The sequence below is a fragment of the Periophthalmus magnuspinnatus genome, chromosome 7, assembly GCF_009829125.3.
Source record: "Periophthalmus magnuspinnatus isolate fPerMag1 chromosome 7, fPerMag1.2.pri, whole genome shotgun sequence".
Classification (NCBI taxonomy): Eukaryota; Metazoa; Chordata; class Actinopteri; order Gobiiformes; family Gobiidae; genus Periophthalmus; species Periophthalmus magnuspinnatus.
Genome location: NC_047132.1, coordinates 23226793 through 23246077, shown reverse-complemented (window position 1 = coordinate 23246077; position 19285 = coordinate 23226793). Strand labels below are relative to the sequence as shown.

The window sequence follows — 19285 nt, the reverse complement described above, 5'->3', positions numbered from 1 at the left end:
AGTGTATGCAGACACTGGGGGTGGGTTAAGTGACTTGCTCAAGGACACAACGACAGCTGGAAACACACCGTCATCCTGTGGGTCAGTGGATTTGACTGCTCAACCGATGATGTTTATGCTGAGAGTGGGATTCAAACCTCCTACCTTTGTATCAGTAGGCAAACATTATAATATTCAGTCCTTCTTTTTATGTAACACAAACTTTGTACCAAATACTTGATACAAATTTGAGTATACTGGGAGTGCTTCCAAGAAAGTTTTAGCAACAAAGTACAAACTGTGTTATGACTTATGACCATGCACTTGGATCAGCCCATATAAAACACTGGGGATATTACACTTGATATATCTCCTGCTGTCATTTTCATTTTTCACTTTTACATATTGATTAAATCACTTTCAAAGCCTACAATCTAGATATGGTTATACTGTTTTAAACTTTGAATATAAAACACAAACTGTATTCCATCACATCAAATGAATGCAGTATATATTTGCTGTGAAGAGGCTGTTGCCAGGATTTCAGTACATACTCAGTGTACATGTCCATTAGAGCAATTGCAGCACAAGGGTAATAGTTGAAAGAGTGAAATCCTGTCTTTTGTGGCCGAGGTTTTAGTGCTGAAATTACTGTGTATGTTTTTGAAAGCCCCATAGAACGCTTTTCAATTGTTCCCCTTGACATTCATTTCAAATTGTCTCAGCACCTACATTTTGTTCCTATTGATTGAACTTATTAAACGTGTCTCTGTGATCAATGATAATGAAGTGTTTCCTTGGCAGTGCCAGTGTGATGGAGAAGATTGGCCTTAGGGAGGACAGTGGTTGGTAACTGGTCTTTTATCTCCACATTTGACTGCCTTCATGTCTGGCTCTGTGGGGCTGCAGCTGCTATTAAGGCCCTGCCAAGCCTCTCTGGACCTTTCACACACAAAGAGTATGTTTCACTACAGACATAATGCACAACTTGTTTCATTTTTTTGGACATATGCTCTAGAATAAGTAATCATCAGTATTTCTAGAAGTTGTGTTTCTTTAGAATACCTTGTTTTGAATGGCTTTTGTATTGTTTTAGTAGTTGCCATCATCTTTTATATCACATAAATATACATTGCTGTTGAAATATTACTATAACTAAACAAGTATATCATTAGTACAAATTATATTTTGAAGGATGGAGCAGGGGAGATAATGTGTTTCATTTAGGAAAACACCTTGCTTCTGGGTGAAAATTGAAGTTCCTAACCTTGTCATCTATTGTCTTTGGGCTATTTTCCTCTCCATTGAAGGCTGTGAAGGTGAATAATTACAGCAGTGTGTGTGTGTGTGTGTGTGGGGGGGGGGGGGGGGGGGGTGTCTGTATGTGTGTGTGTCTGAGTCACATGACCTCCTGTGCTCAGTCCTGATTGTGGTCCTGACCCAGTCACTGTTGATTGCTGCTGTAACTCAACAATGGCTCATCTACAACAGAAAAACTGCACAGCAAGACTAATCTTTATAACTGATTTTCAAAAAGAGCTATTGCAGTTGTATTGTTTTGTGATAACAGCAATGTCACCACCAAGCTACTGCAATCTTTTAAGATATTCTTCATTAAAAAATAAAATAAATATATAGGATTTATATTTATTCCTCTAGTTATCACAGTCTTATTTTGTTACTGGCTTCTTTTTATCTTGGTTATGTTCTTTATTAGTGTAGCAGTCCTTTTGGTTATTTAGTCCTTTCAACTTGGACTTTGTTTGAACCAGGTTGCTTTGCTGCACTGCAGCTTAATTCTTTGACCAAATTGGAAGCTGTAAAAACACCTGTTTTTCTTTTTGCTGGTACTTCTATGCACCTTTCAGGAATATCCTCCAGGCATCAAGAGAGAAATATTATTTTCCAAAATGTTATCGTATCCAGCCCTAGTCATGTGTGAAATTTCAATCTTGACTTTTTTTCATAAATCCCAAATATTATCATGTACATCTATAATTTCCATGTTTTTGTCAAATATCTATGAGCTTAAGCAGAAAACCATTTTGTTGTAGCTTTGAGACTGACTGAATAATAAAATCTCTTTCTTACTGTCGACTTTTGCAGCTCCCCTCGGCATATCATTAGTGCACCTTGGAGCGAACACAACCTGGATGTAGAGGGAAGAGACGCATGGGTTGAATGTATAATGAATGCTTAAGCCCCGCCTCTTTCTTGTATCCTTTGTGGGCTCACTACAAAGGCCTGTGTTATCTTTACTGTTTTATTTCGCTCCCCTGTGCTGTCTAGAACCCATTTATTCCCCTACTGGGATGCAGTGGTTTGAATATATCTAAATTATTGATCAGATTTATCAGCATGGCAATGAGATCCAGGGAGATGTAGACAGGGAAATAAACGCTGGAGGGGGGTGGGGATGGTTGACCCCTTCACCTCGGACCAATTACGGGTTGACCCCTGAGAGGTCTGCCCATATCCCTTTTTATACTTGCAATATCCTCCTTATGTCTTCCTGTGTGCGGGGTTAATATAGAAACTTTTACCTTTAGAATAAGAGCAGTTAAGTGTTATGATAAGGAATAGATTTGCAGTTAGCAGTTTTTATCTTCTTTCTCCTTTGTTTATGCTCATCAACAGAGAATCTTGAGGAAACAGGTGGGAGGTGTGGGGTTTAAAAAGAAGATAAAAAATATAATCAAACTGTAACTTGTATATCTGCAACATGATAAAAAAAAAAAAAAAAAATCACACAAAAAAGCTGTTCAATGCTCACTTTTTAAACATCTCCACTAAAAGAAATAACTGGCAAACAATGACAAAAAACATATGTATTTCAGAACATGTTTATACAGAGCTAAACTACAGGGTTAGCAGTTTTTATGCAGAATAAGTGTGGATATTTTGTTGTTTGCTGCAGAAATTACGTTACTTAAAAATGCAACCGTTGTGATTTACTAATTGCATCTGTTCAAATTGCGATTTCGATTTGATTGTGTTTGTTCTTCAAAACAATCAAGATGTTGGTCGCTTGCTAGGGCCATGTCTGACGAGATATTTCCTTGGTTATTGTATCAGTCCCTTTGCTCAAAAACAGATAGGACTCACTCGGAACCTACAGCTTTTTATGGTACACATCCTGCTCTTGGGCAACTCTCTGTCTAAACATAGACCAACCTATACTTTATATAGTCTTTAACTTCACCACAGAAATGACCCGCCCAAAATGGTAAATTACAGGTTGTCATTGGAGTTGAAAAATCTGAAATCTTCTGTGACTTTGGAGATTTGGCACTTAGGAACAGAGCAGTGGACCTGATTTGGATAGCCTGAGCCGTCTGCATATTGGTATAGGTAATAACACCCTCTTTGTCCCGGGAGGCCTCTTTGCAACCCTGCGCCATTTTAATGTCTTCAATTTAGCGGACCATTAATCACGTGGTTATAGTGAAGTCTTTGGGCTGCTCATTTGGCATAGGCCCTCTCTCCTCTCCATTTGGCTGTGTGTGTTCCACCTCAATGACACTGCATAGGCCATAATGCAGCGAAAACTGAAAGTATATGCTAAACTGTTCCTCTCGTTCCAATCCACTGGCTACAGAGCGGTCGTTTCGTTGAATTTGAAGGGCTGTGAAGCGTGTTCATCTTGCTTAATCTTCTCCAATCTTCGAAATCATCTCAAGTATTCTGTGATTGGCCGATAGTGTCACTGGTATTTTCTGGTCTAATTCTGTTTTAGTGGTAAAAGGATGGGACAGCGGGGTGCTAAGCTGACTGGGAGAAGCAAAAGAGAGATGGTGTTATGATGAAAATAGCTGCATTATTGACTCAGTTAGGGGCGTGAGAGCTGGAGGGTACAAACTGCCAACAGCTGGTGATGATTGTGTTCCCTGTCACTGCAAAACTAACCAGAATAAAATGCCCACGTTAGGCTATATATTCTGATACTATGTGTTATGTAGCGACGTGCATTATGGCATGAAGGATTTTGTTGTATTTTGTTGCGTCTGCCTAGAGAACTGGTTTCTTATAGAGTCTGGAACTTTGTTTAATTCAGAGTAACAGAGCTTTGTTCAGTCAGTTTTTTTATTTTCACACTTTTTTTTACTCATCAGCTGCCATGTTTTGATCCAAATGAGCATTTCACTGATTGATTGATCTGCCTGTCAATTGCTCCCATCAGAACTCCACATCTTTATAGGACCTGATCAAGTTCTCTTTCCAGTATTTGCACACTCTCTGCTTTCAAACTGTTTTTTTTTTTTTGTTTTTTTTTTATCAAGATTGTCATGTTTGCTTAGAGGCAGTCAACATCTTTTATTGTGTCATATCACAGACATATCAGTGCCCCCTTCTGGCTAAACCTTCTGTAGTCCCGGTGCCCAGCCATGGTTCAACCATGGCGACCACATTTCAAACACAGAAGAGAGTGACTTTTGAAGGCTCCCTGCCCTTTAATCTCTGTCTTTGCTTGGCCAGACCAGCCAGCACCAAGGGCTATCCATCCATCCAACTCCCCATGTATACAGCCCCACACACCACTGCTCAGCACCACCATTAGTTACACAGGCCTAAACCACAGTATAATGACTCCAGCCAGGCGAAAGGTGAAAATAGGATTGGAGGGGAGAGAGGAGGCTGCAGGGGAGAGGAGACATGTCGAGGCAAAGCACACAAGGACACTTAGGAAATAGCCAGCGCCTGACTCACAACTTATCTTTTCTTCTGACTTTTAGTGACATTTAAGCATTCCCTTTAGCTATTGAGCTACTCTGTGTGATGATGTGCCAAACTATTCACTCCCGTCGGTCATTGCGCTTAATCCACATCAAGTTGATAGTTTTGTATGTAAATAACAGAAAGATAGTGAAGAGTGTGAGGCACTTGTTCTCAGCAGGTAGCCGGTGGGCCAATGTGTGATCCAGGAAGCAAAACCTTTTTCATGACACAGAAAATGTTTTATTCAGTTGGACTAAAGCTCAAAGAGTTTTGGGAGAAAATGTATTGATACACAGTATGTAGGCCTACTGTATTCAATAAGGAAAGGTATATTTCATTCCCTTAGTGACTTGAAAGAAACAGGTGAGTGAACAGTTGAAAATAACTTAGTGTCAAGTTTCACAGAATTTGAAGAAACCTACACATTCATGCTATGTCCCTATCCAGACCTTAAAACACTTGGTCACACTGTGTTATTTCAACAAGTGGCATTACGGGCTCCGTAATGCTTTTAAGTGATTTTAATTTGCCTTCACTGGAGAGCTAATAAAATGTAATTCTTGCTGCTTTTGTGGTTCTAAATAGCCATTCCACTCATGTCTGCGATATAATGTATTTCTTTGTTATCAACAACACCTGCCAAACACAAACACACATTCCTTGCATGTGGTGATTGGCCTGAAAACCTTCTCATTTCTAATGAAAACACTCACCACACATGTCAGCCTTTCATTCTTCATAGCTCTGTTTCTGTCCGGTGATGTCAATGATGTGTCCCAACGTGCTGTGCTCATTCATCTTCATTCCATCTACATAAAAGAAAATTAAACCTGTTTGATAGCAGTACAAAGAGATGTTAGTGAAGATGTAATGCCATAATGTTGTGAGGAGTTTGTCTCATATGCTGGCAGTGGTCCAGACCCCCGCTGCTTCGCCTCTGTCTGAGTCAGAGCTCTATGACAACAGCCTTACTCACGGCCCTGCAGCCCTCTCTGATCAGCTCTCTCAAATGTAATCACACTGACACATAGAAAAGCTTGTTACAAAAGTGATATTTACTGATTTCTTACTCACAGGAAAGGCAAGTAGCACAATTTGTAGTAGAATAGCACAATTTGCACACAAAGTACAGGAATGGCATAGATCTAACTATAAGACACATGATAATAACCAGTGCCTCCCCATCGTCTGGGCTTTTACTGCACCTTTGATGCTGTTGATTCTCAACTGCTCACAGGAAATTGAATTGCTGTTTGTCAAGTTGTGTCCTTTAACTAAATGGCCGTAATTGCAAAGATAGTTGTGTGGGTCATAGTTATATATGTATAAAAAAAACAACAACTCTGTTTTGTTTGTTTTTTTACAAGTGTGTCCAATTTTTATTTTTAATTAGCATTTTTTTTCTTTTTTGTCACAGTTTTTTTGTTTGATATTTGAATTTGATAATTAAATACAATTTTATATACATAAAAAACAACCTTCAACTGCCCAAAGTGTTTTCCATAAAAAGTCAACAAAAATCAAATACAGTGTACAAATACCATAAAATATAGGGAAAGAACAAAAAAACACCAAGATATCCTGTCTAGCTGGTGTTAAATGTCAGGGAGAGAGAGGTGGGTTTTCAGTCTAGTCTTAAACTGTGTTAAAGATTTGCGAGGGAGGCTGTTAGTCTGGACGCTGCCACAGAAAAGGCTCTGTCACCTCTGGTCTTGAGCTTGGCTTTAGGCACAGCCAGCAGAAGTCAGCTGACATCAAGGCTCTGGAGTATAAGGCTGCAGTAACTACTTCAAATAAATAGGGCCTATATGAAATAAGGAGCCAATGCATTTGCACAGCACAGGTATGATGTGCTCTCATCTGGTCCAGCTCCACATTCTAAGAATTGCAATCCAGATGCAATGTTACAAAAGCTTGGACTGCTTTTTCAACATCTGCTTGTGGAAGGTAAGGCTTTACTTTAGCAAGGAGCCTTAGCTCTTAGAAAGAAGCTGGATGGTATGACAGAGCATGTGCTGGTCCAGTCTGAACACAGAATCCACAGTCACCCCAAGATTGCTCACGGCAAAGTGACAATAAGAGGACAGAGGATCAGAGATCACACTGTCAGACCCAAGCAGTGGGGTAGTTTGGCCAATCACCACACGTCTCAGTTGTATTTCATTTTAATAATATTGCTAATTTGATAATATTGCCCATCTCAAGTTTTATGTTGCCAAATTTCGGGTGACTTTATTTACAAACAGGCCCATCACATTCACTTCAGACAACAGTGAGTGAAATAATATTTTGGCACTTCTGTCTCACATTGTCCCATCAAACCTTAACCCTAAAGTTGTGCATGTGCGGCTAACTTCCTCTCTCACTAAGCACTCCCGTCACTCTAGAGGGAGTCATTTGTGATACAGCTTTTATGGGGCGTTACCAAGCCGCCTGCTCTTCCTGGAACAGTATTGGTATCTTTCTGATCAAATTGTGCCCCACTCTCTGCACTAAGATGCTTCCTATGAATTGCTGTCTAATTGTGTAGTTAGGGCGCGCATGTGTCCATCTCGCCCTGATTGATTGTTGTCATCTCGTAGGATTATCGAGTTAGCAGCGAACGTGATAGCTGCTGCAGTAAGTGGATAGCCAGCGTGTACATGCCGCTGTGGACATTTACCCCGCTATTTCTTTAATGCAAAGATTTGGCCTGGTTGTGTCTAGGTATGCCGCATGTATTTTTGGGTTATTATGATCACAGTTTGAGTATTATTGATACCAAACGGTTGTGAAATTCTTAATCAACCACATGCACATTGTCTAATCTATATATGATTATTTTTAATGCATGTTTATTTCAATTCAGTGGTAGAAGAAGTACTCCATTTTGTTGCTTAAGTAAAAGTACAAATACCAGGGCAAAAAAAACCAAAACGTACTCAAATAAAAGTAAAAGCATCACATGAAAGTACTGACTTACGTAAAAGTATTAGTACTCGTTTAGAATGTACTTAAAGAGTAAAAAGTAAAAGTATTTTACACAGATTTTGAGATGTAGAAGATTTGTGCTGAATTTCGTTCAGTAGAAACAATTGAATTCATTGTGGGGGGGTTTTCCTAGCTCTTTTTATTTGTATTTTTTGTTTGTTCAAATTATGAATGTGTTAAAAATAAACCTCTCAGCAGCAAGTTTTACAGTCCTGTTCGAAATGTAGTAGAGTAGACAGTACAGATACCTTCTCTCAAATGTACTGTAGTAAAAAGTATCCACTGTAAAATTGACTACTATCACGTTACATTCCACCACTGTTTTAATTAAATAGCTTATTTTTGCTTCTCACGACTGCAACAAGATTCCCAATAACGGAATAATCTTAACATAGTTGTGTCTAATGAATAAATATTTATCTTAAAATGCAATGGGCAAAGAACCAATTTAGTTATTTATTTTCTGCTTCTTCGTTGGAAGACTCTGGACAGTGGCAGGACTGAGAAAAAGAGACATTCTTTACAGGTTAATTACAATCAGGGGCTTGATGTTGACAAAAATAGATAAGACGATGTATTCTTAAAAGCATTTACTGCCAAATCAAATGTAGACAGTAAACAACATTCTTAAGACATTTGCATTTATCCTGACAGGAAAAACAAACAACAAAGAGGACGTGTGCGTGTGTTTTCAGTAGAGAGAGATGGCAGTGCATAATGTAGTGAATACTTTTGCTCTTTTGCTATGCCTAATGGGTCAGTCAAATCTATGCTTTGAAGTATTCTGTATTTATAAGTAAATATGGTATGGTACAATATGTGTTTTTAGTAGATTGGTTTGCTTTATATCTCACAAGGATGCATGAAATTCAAATGAGAGGTTCAATGGATACAGATGGTTCAATATGTTATAAATGGATCAATAATTTTTTGGGGGGTCAGTATTTATCATGGGTACTTTCCTTTTTTTTTGTAGTAGTGGGATTTTTTTTGTGCAATATGATAAGATTTGAGCTGTAGGAGGTTGAATTATGAACTAAAATGGTGAATGGTGAATTTCCACATTTTTATATAGCGCTTTTCCACCTTTCGAGGCACTTAAAGCACTTTACATGAAGGAATCACTCACCCGTTCGCACACACATTCATACACCAGTATACGGAGACACTTGGGGTGAGGTGGGTTAAGTGTCTTGCCCAAAAACACAATGACAGGAACCTGGAATCGCACCTCCAACTTAAGTGGATGCAGTGAATGCTTTACCAACTGAGCCACTGTCACCCCACCATGACAAATTACACAAACTAATTACTCAAGTGCTGCATTCTGCTATTTGTTTATACAGCTCAAGAATATTTAACAATACTGTACATTTAGAATAGTTTTTTTGTGAATTATTCTGCTTTAGGGTTTGGTTTCAATACTATCGTTTATCGTCTATATTGACTTCAGCAATATATCGCACTTCAAAATGTCTCGTAACAGGCCTAGATACAGATATATTAGTGACGTGTATTATGTTTTACAGTATATTCATATCGATAACTTAAGGGACCACATTTCACATAGCAGCTACATGCATTATATGTCTCTATGTAAGCTATTACCTTGTAGAACCAGCTCACTGTCCTTAAGCTGAGTCTGGCAGCTCCTCATCTATTGTGACTTTACTCTGTGTGAGTTTTATTGAGCTCTCAAAGCATGACCCAGAGCCGTCAGGAAGATGTACGACTTGACTTTTCTTATTTCCTCCAGCCTCGTCTTTTCCAGGGCACCAAGACACACGCTGTTAATGGGGACAAGGCAGCCTCAGTTTCAAAGTTATATATTGATTGCTGAGACTTAACAGAAACAATTACTGGTACATTCTAATCATAATTATGCTTACATCTTAAATTTACCGTACCGTTAGTCCAAGATAATGTTCATCAAGTATAATAACAAAGGTCAAAAGTAAACAAGTATATGGGAAAAATACTTATAAGTAATACTAATAAGTAATAATTGTAGGAGTAACTGTCTGGACACAACATCTGAGTTAGAATTTAAAGTAATTGAAAACTAACGATAGTCACCAAAATGAGAAAAGAAATTGATGATATTTCATTTTAATTTCATTTATCTTTATTTATACAGGGAGGAGCCTAATGAGACGACCAGACTCTCTCTTTTTTCATAAGTGCCCTGTTAAAACACAGTACAATACAAACAAATAACTACATAGGTCCATTTAAACATTAAAAACAGGTGCAGCTGTGATTATAAATGTTTATCCCCAGATTATTAAAGTGCATTAGTGACATCAAGGTATCCAGTTGAAAAGTATTCCATTTCAGTTCTAGTGTGGCCAGTTTTTAGACAGGCATGAGATCTTGTATTAAAAGTTCCCGTATCAAAGTTCAATAAGCAAGTTAGATGTTCGGGCAGTCTATCAAGTAAATACATTTTATAGTGTTGTTCTCTTCTAACAAATAGTGATCGCTAACCTGTTTTTTCATAAAGAGTACAGTGATGGATTTAAATTCATCACCTGTTATGAAACGAAGGGCTGAGTGAAAGAGCGTATCTAAAGGTTTCAGATGCTTCAAGAGGATTTTATGATCTACTGAATCAAAAGCTTTTATTAAATCAATAAACAGTGCTGCGCAGTCTTGTTTGTTATCACGGGTTGTGAAAATGTCATTTAAAACTTTTGTGGTTGCAGTGACAGTACTATGCCCTTTACTGAAACCCGACTGATAAGGATACTGATGAACTGGAGCATTTATTTAAATCAATTGTAACTTGATTTGCAGCTAACTTTTCTAAAACGTTTGCAAAATGCGAAAGGAGCAGTGTAAAAAACATAAATGTTCAATGGGAAGAGTAACGAAAACTGTAAAATTACTATTATACTATAAGCTGTATTTCTCAATTAGGAGTAAAAGTATGACATCTGAAATCTACTCCCAGAAGTACACATGTATTTAAAAGTTACTCAAGTAAATATACGAGTAAATGTGCATATGGGCAAAATTGTAATGACTTGACAACAAGGCCAGAGGCTGAACAATGCTATTTCTATTCAGATTGGATTCTTCCTTCCCTTTACTTTCTTTTATCTTGTCTATAAAGTTATTGCAGCATATTATTTTAATTATCACTCACTTTTTCATCACCTACCCTCTGGCCTGTCTTGTTGCAGTTCTTTGTACTTTTCCATCCAATCCATTAAAAATAGCAGTTGAGCTTGTGTGTGTGTGTGTGTGTGTGTGGGCCTGGTGGTGCGTTCCTATCATTGCGGCTATGACAAGAATTCTCCTCATCCATCTTGTAGCGCTTGGCTGGAAATGACATGCCGACATCAAAACATGGCTTGACAATATGCCCAGATGGACATTTACAAGGATTTTAAGAGAGAGTCTAATTAAATGTTGTTACTGCCGGTACGCCAAATGGAATAATAATTGAGGTGATGTAAATAGGCAAAAGCAGTGTTCATTTTTTTTACATGTGCATAATATCATGGCTGGAAATGTGATGGGTTTATTTAAAAAGCTTCAGGGCTTTTGTGATTCTTGATTTAATTCATGTTTGCAAGTCCAACCTGAAAAACACCGTTATAAACAAGAAAATCTAATCCATAAGTGAAAAGTGGATTTTACCTATATTGAAATGTGTATAGAAATAATTCATAACAAAATCTATATAATCTGTTGCTATTCATTGTGCAGTGATTTGGGCAATTTATTCGCTGATTATACTGTTGTACTGCTTACTTCTCACGTAAGAACAAACTTGAGCTGAGTCTGTGTTGGCAAATGGGAATTTGGCCATCGTGCACATTGTTTTGTGATTTCAATTAAACCCTAAGCTTGCCGTGTTGGTAGTATAAAGTATGCCCTCACTGCTCATAAAGTTCTCCCGTGCTCTAAAGGCTATTGGCAGAAACAGTGGAAACAGCTTGTCTTCAGCGCAGAGTAGGTACAATTGATGTAATTGCCATTGTTTATTATGTAAAACTTCCACCTCTGGCCTTTCTCTCAACACTTGAGCAATTCATGTTGTTCGGTCGGTTCAGCAGACAAAATACAAAATCCTTTCTGCTTTCACTGCTTGTTCTTGGCTACTACACCCTGCGTACTCCTAATATAGTGGATCAAACACCCACTAGAGTTACACATACTGAGTCACTATACAATTTCATGCATTAATTATTTACTCCACTGTGGTCAGCTAGTATTGTAGCCACAGCTGCCCTGAGACAGACTGATGGAGGCATGGCTAAAAATCTGCACTTTTGACCTTTCCAAACACCACTAATGAGTCCCTCACACACCATATTCATACATAGGTGGTGTCTGGCTCAAAGAATCGAGATCTGGCATTCCCAAGGTGCTACGCCCATTATTTGACCAACTGAGGTTGCTCAGTGCCTGTATCTCAAGAGAATCCTGAAATCACAGCAGGTTTAGGAACTACATGCACTGCACATAAATCTTATGTTTTGCTTTTCTTTTACAGGTGTTGGCTTTAGAGAGGCAGGTGTTTGACTTCCTCGGATACCAGTGGGCTCCCATCCTCGCCAACTTTTTCCACATCATTATAGTTATCCTCGGCCTCTTTGGCACCATCCAGTACAGGCCACGCTACATTGTGGTGGTGAGTAGATTCAACATCAAGCAGTTTTAATATCAGAATGTAGCAGCTAATAAGATAATTTTGTGAGTTATATTCAGTGGAGTGGAAAACAGAGGTCTGGTTCTTTGGAGATAGTGTCAGAGAGGTTAGAAAACTGAAGAATGAAGTGATAGAAAGAGGTTGAGGTTAGAGACGCCTGGCAGGAGGCTTATTGGAACGATATGAATGGTGTATAAAATGAACGTTTTAGGGTATAACTTAACAGGATAATGATGTGAAGTCTGGTAATCCTCTTTAAAGAAAGCATGTTACTATGCATCTTGTCTCACATTCTAACCACTCTGTATGACACCTTTAAATCACTTGAATCCTGGGCTAATTAGGCCTCATTAAAGGGAGAAGGGCTGTTAGAGGGCTCAGGAACTCATCAGCAGGCTTGATTTTGTACTGAGAAGGTCATTGTCTGCTATGCTAGACACAGTATGAAGTGAGCTTTCTATTTCACTTGCACATTTAAAGTAACTTTGCATGCTGTTCACACACACAAAAACACATTTTACAAACACAGATATTAATTTTACTCACACATAGTAGATGTAGCTGATATAGTTGCCATTTCAGTGACAGCAGTAATAATAACATAGAAGTAGTGGTATAGTAGCTTTGTTTACATGTAAATCTAAAATCTGGTTATTATCTGATTTTTGAGTTATCAGATTATTGAAATGTAATGTAAACAGTTACATCTGATGTGAGTAATCAGATTTCTTTCTGATTCTTCACACATGTGCAGGTTTTAACAAAGGTAATTATGGAAAAAAGGGCAAATTAATATGGCAGTTGGTTATCTGATTTTTACTGCCCATGTAAATGCACTGATAGTAATCTGTTATGGCTTGTTTCCCTTTAGACTTCATGTCAAACTGTAACTAAACATTCACAGTTGCAACATACTTTTCCCCAGTACCATAGCAGAGGCACAGGTGATGATGATAATGACAGAAAAATACAGAGTAAGATGGTGGTGAGTGAATAAGAGGACCCATGCAGATGTGCAGCCAAAGCGGATGAGACAGGGGTTAGACGTGTGAATAATACTATTGTTTCTTTATGTGAGGAAAAGTCCTGATCCAAAACGCTTGTCTGCTATGGAGGAGCCGTTTATCTTTGCCCAGGACACAGCTGACATTTGAACATACACTTAAACGTGATGACTCAGAGCATTTCACAATCAAAACACTGATGACTGTTCCTCTCTCCCCCCTCTGTTCCCCCGTGTATCTGTCAGCACGCTTACTGTGCAAACTTCACTCCAGAGAGGTCATAAACTTTTACACTTGTGGCTGCTTGAGGGAATGGGACTTAGTATTTCTGTCAAAACAACTGTCCACTTTACAAAGGAAAACACACTCAACTGTCTATCACTGGCATTCCTGCTTTAAGTGAGCGATAATTTCATGCTATGTCTGTAAAGCATACATTCAAAGTAGACGATATCTGTTATTTGGCATTGTCCACACAGCTAACATGTCTCTGTCTCTTTCAGTACACAGTATGGGGTGCTCTTTGGGTGGCCTGGAATGTGTTCATCATCTGCTTTTACCTGGATGTAGGAGGACTGTCCAAGGTGAGACTGTCAAACACTGTTCAGTAGTCTAAATCCATCCATCTCTTTTGTCATGTTGCACCCCTGTGCCTCTTCTTTTGGTGGGTTTCAGATGACATCGCAATATTTTATAGACCAATAATATTTAAAATATAATAATAATAATAATAATAATAATAATAATAATGGGTAAAGGAGCTGCTGAAATTCATGTTTTAAAATGCTGATTTTTGTTGTAGTATAGCAAGTTCTAGGGCCTAGTCATGAATACAATGATCACCTTGAACATTTGTGAATTTACCTTTTAGATGTTTCATGGTAAAGTACAATGTATCAATAGGAAAAACTGGCTCTTGCCCCCAGCTGGGAGTGTGACCTTCTAGAATATCAATAGCACCAAAAGTAATCTTTTATGTGAACTAAGTACAGGCTGCAGTCTGGTAAGAAAGTCAATGACATGAACGTGTGCTGTATATGTACAAGGCTGTAGGTTGATGAAGAAGTCAAAGTGAAGTTTAGATCATATTTTGCCTTTTTGTTACTTTGACTATTGGAAATAATTAGATGTTAACTTACTCTCTTATAGCTATGGTGTTTTATGGTGTCACACCTGATATTTCCTCCACTGTCAAATTGACAGTTTAATACTGAAGAACATAAATGAGACTTGAAAAGAAGAACATTGGGTTTCTTTCACATTCAAATTTGGTATTGTTATCTGGCCGCCCTTTGCATTCATTCTCACTGAGACAGTTCCATTAATTGTTCCGTTTTTGTTGAATGTATAAAATAATCAAAGGTCATATTAGATTTTGCTGGCATACAATTTAAACAATGACATTAGACTGTTGTGATCTGCAAGGCCTTTATTTTTGCTGGTACCATTTAAAAAATACAAAACTTTCATCCACCATAAAGATATGCAAAGTGTATTAAATTTTAATATATGTTCCCCTTACTTAAAGGTACAGTATGTAACTTTCTCGAGGTGGCTTGTCACCTGCATGAGTCCATGGAAATAGAAAGTTAAAACCATACAAACATTCTCCATAGAGATAGATTTAAAGTTTATACCGTACTATAGAAGATTATACCTGCCAAAAAACAACATTTCCATGGAAACAAGCAGGAGGAGGCCTTATTCTAGAGCAGTGGTTCTTAACCTTGTTGGAGGTACTGAACCCCACCGGGTCCATATCCACATTCACCGAACCCTTCTTTATTGAAAAATAAAATATATTTTTTTTCAAATTCAAGACATATGTATGTTTTACTGGTGCACAAAATAAACTGTGCATTAACATCACTGTGTTCAAAGAATAAAACCAATATAATGCATAAACTCACAACAAATTACATACATACCTTTTAACAAAGACATGACCTTTTTTAATACTACCACACTGAAATTATTTTAATTTTGTATTGTATTATGTATTCCAATAATGAACTTACTGTATTTATGCTTTTTATTATTTTTAACATTTGAACACACACCCATCATCAAATTTCCATTAGGCTACAATAATGAATATTTACTGCAAATCAGTGTGACTTCTGCTGTTGCCTTTGAGAGACCAGGTCAGAAATGCATGGCTTCATCTTGGCAAGTGCCACTCTCATGTCATTTTCACAGCAAAGTCTGTTCCTTTTCTTCGTTTTTATGTCGTATGTTGTTATGCCGTTCAAAGTGACAGTATTCAATGACCAATACACAGAGAGGAATCTGTATCTGCACACCCAGCTGCTCTATTACTGCAGATTGGCATTAGCTAATGCTAATGATTACACATAATACACATTTGACCCACAATTAAGTCAATAGCAGAATAAACCACGCTTACCGATCAGGAACAGCATCCAGTCCATCAAATCATAAGGTCCCTCTACTCCTGAGTCCACCATGAGATCTTCACTCGGTTCCACGAACCGCTCCGGGTCCGAGATGCCTCTAGTTTAACTTGTACAAACATCCAGTGTCCTCGGTCGCGTACTTCCTTTGTTTTGTCCGTTTCGTCATAATTAAAACGCAAAACTGCTGCAAAACAGTGCGTAAAACGCAATTACGCGCGCGTAATTTTACGCGCGGATCTTTGCCCGAGGGCGGGCTGTCGGAACATTAAGGGGTTAAATAGCACTTAGGTCGTATTCACACTAGCACTGGTTAGCACGCTTTAATCGAACTCTAGTTCTTTTCGCCACAAAGTCCGGTTCGTTTGGTCAGGTGTGAATGCGCAATCGAACTCTGGTCCGCCAAAAAACCTAGGTCTTGGTCCGGTTGAAGTGAACTCTGGTACGGTTCGAATGCATATGTGAACGCCAAGCGGACCACAGGCCGCTCCAAAGACAGGAAGCGGATTGCATGCAGAGCATTCTGGGTAAATAAAACCAAAACACACACGGGTGCAAAGCTAGCGGAGCGGAGAAATGGCTCGTGGTCAGACGTGGAGTGAAGAGGAGGTAAAAGCCCTCATAGAAATATGGTCTGACGAAAATATATGTCAGTTACTCGTGACCACGCACAAAAACAACGAGGTTTATAAATTAATAAGTGAAAAAATGAAAGCAGTAGGATTCCCCCGCACTGTAGCGCAGTGTCGGACAAAAGTAATTTTGTTTACATTTCCCTGCGGAAAAGAAGTTGCGTTGTATTGACCAATAGTCGAGCGGCTAATAGTCCAGTAGACTCGGTTTCATTCGGGACCAAAATTGAAACATTGTTAACATTTTCAACTGGAGCGGTTTGCTTTCACACTGCTTTTTGTCAAACGAACCAAACCTTTTGAGAAGCTTGTCTAATCCTTCACATGTGGTGGCGCTGTACCAAAAACCATGGAAGGAAACGAGACAAAAAACCATGAAGAAGAAACGCCGCTCGTCTATTGGTCAATACAACACAACTTCTTGTGATGTATTTTTATGTATTGTTGACGAAGTTTTTTTTACTTTTGTCCGACACTGCGCTACAGTGCGGGGGAATCCTACTGCTTTCATTTTTTCACTTATTAATTTATAAACCTCGTTGTTTTTGTGTGTGGTCACGAGTGGTGGTGTGTCTTGACCTCCGCCGAACCCCTGGGACTGACTCACCGAACCCCTAGGGTTCGATCGAACCCAGGTTAAGAACCACTGTTCTAGATCAAGAGTCAGGTTTGTGGAGGTTCAAGCCCACTCAGAGTAAGGACACATATTTTGGTACATTTTATTATTATTATTATTTTTTTCATTTTTGCAGTAACTTTATGTTATTGCCACCAGCTGTTTTTTAATGCACAACCCAATCAGAAAGCTCCTCCTGTGAAATAAGTGAAAATAAACACAGTTACCTTTAGTGTATAATTTACTTCTCATATGACTCTTAAACATAATTCATGATTCACAGACTCCATAAATCACTGTATTCTGCTTCTTCACCGCAACCACTTCTCATCAGATCCAAGGTATTATCTGCCTTTAGCTAAAATGTACCTTTGCTCTGAACTGTATTAAGCACTTATGAAGTATACTGCAAGAAGACTGATAAATGAAAGGCAAAGTAATTATGAAGTTAAAATGTCAGCCATTTTATTTAACATAAAGGTGTTTTCAAAATGTACTTTTTATCTAGTTGTGCAGTTTTTTGATACTTTGCAGTTTGCTTTAAACTTGATACATATCTTTAGCAAAATTTTATAAATGCTGAATTTCAACAGTGATAAATGATAACTAATCTGTCACACAATATGAAACATTTAACGGGAAATTTAGACCAGCTTCTCATCCATCACCCCGTTGATAACACACTGCCCCATTGCTTTCCTGACCACTGAGAATAATGAATCCTGGTTGGCAGCATTCGTCTCAGGGCAGCTCATGCGTTCAAATGCATTTCAGAAACACCTTGCGAGCTCTGCTGACTTCGTCATTGTGTGATCGACTCCATCAAGTGTGTGCTGCTTCTCTTTCTCTCTCTTTCGTTCTCTTTCTCCTCTCTCTTTCTCATTCTCTGTCTTCTCTCTTTCTCTCTCTCTCTATTTGTTAATGTGTGTGTTTCGGGCTGAATAATGAGGCTTGTAGGGGCCAGCTGCTCGGGGCTGTGGTTTGGGCATTAACCGGACAGATGGAGGCGGCCCGGGCTCCCTCACTGCATATGGAGGCCAGGAGGAGAGCACCCACCCCTCCACACCCACCACACACACATTCACCACCCAACACTGCTCTCCCACTAGGCACTTTTTATCTTTAGCCAACGTCCTGCTTGTCCCGTCTGTTTTGATTTCACAAACTTTGACATGATTTTGAGACCACGCGTATTAGGAATGGAGGTTGCAGGTTGTTGGAGTAATAGGCCACATGCTCTGTCACCTCCTATTGATCTTTACCCCTCCCCCATGGTGCAATAAGGACGGGCAGAAGGCAACAGCAAACACAGCTTTGATTTTTAACTGTCCACATGCGTCCCAGGGTTTTTCCTGTAGACCACACAGTTAGAGGCTGTACCGCACGCTGAATCCAAATCTTGTTTTTGTTAGATATATATTATTATAGTTTGGGGAAAAATATGTGTATGACCTAGAAATATCAGATGCAACTTCTACAGCTGCTGAATTATAACCATTTGACTATTACCTTTCTTATAGGACAGGGGTCTGCAACCACTCTCTAAAGAGCCATGTCCCGCTCATTAAAGTCTCCAGTGCGGCTCTTTGCACTTGAGAAAAAAATAATTGGATCTACTTTATTTATTACGCTTGTATTTGACAGTGTTTGTAGCATATCAAAGAGTTTTCATTTTACTGAATATTATTTATGTATTTTTTTTATTTGTCTGAGCAAATCCCATGCATAAAATCAGAAAGCATATTGATATTGATGATTTTGAGTAAATATTACACATAAAATCCACCAGAATGCAAGAAATGACATGTAATTTGCTCAAACCCCCCCTAGACCTCTTAAAAACACTTCAGATAAGTTCATAAATATAAATGTTACATATTCTTTATAATGTGTTAATAGCTGCAAACAGTTGACGTACGGCTCTTTCTGACTTTCATTTGGTTTGAAATGGGCCATAAAGGTTGCAGCCCTCTGTTATAGGTCTTCAAGGTATTCAAAAGTTAATAAAGACTTCTGTTTTGAGAGGGTATTTGAGACATACTGTCAGCCATCCATGAATATGATACCCCCAAAATTGATCGATGCTTCGGTTTGGCTGCCTGTGTGAATAACAATAATGCTCCCAACAGTAACATGCCAAAATCCTGCTGACTATTGATGTGTGGTTGTCAGGACTATGCCCACAGCCTACACAGAAATGGCTTCCCTAGCTCCCAGCTTCAATCAATGGCATCTGTCACATCATTAGTCTTCAACGCTCTCCCTGACCTTCACGTGCCCTTGTTTTGGAAAAA

General features: G+C 38.7%; 1 protein-coding gene across 2 annotated transcripts in view; it reads left to right on the top strand.

The window, feature by feature from the left end:
• nkain4 (sodium/potassium transporting ATPase interacting 4) overlaps positions 1-19285 on the top strand; it is a 40421-nt gene that overhangs the window by 3100 nt on the left and 18036 nt on the right. For both annotated transcript variants that reach the window (XM_033969455.2, XM_033969454.2), the window contains exons 2-3: positions 12170-12307; positions 13833-13913. In XM_033969455.2, coding sequence (XP_033825346.1) covers positions 12170-12307; positions 13833-13913 — 219 coding nt within the window. The remainder of the gene's footprint in view (positions 1-12169; positions 12308-13832; positions 13914-19285) is intronic.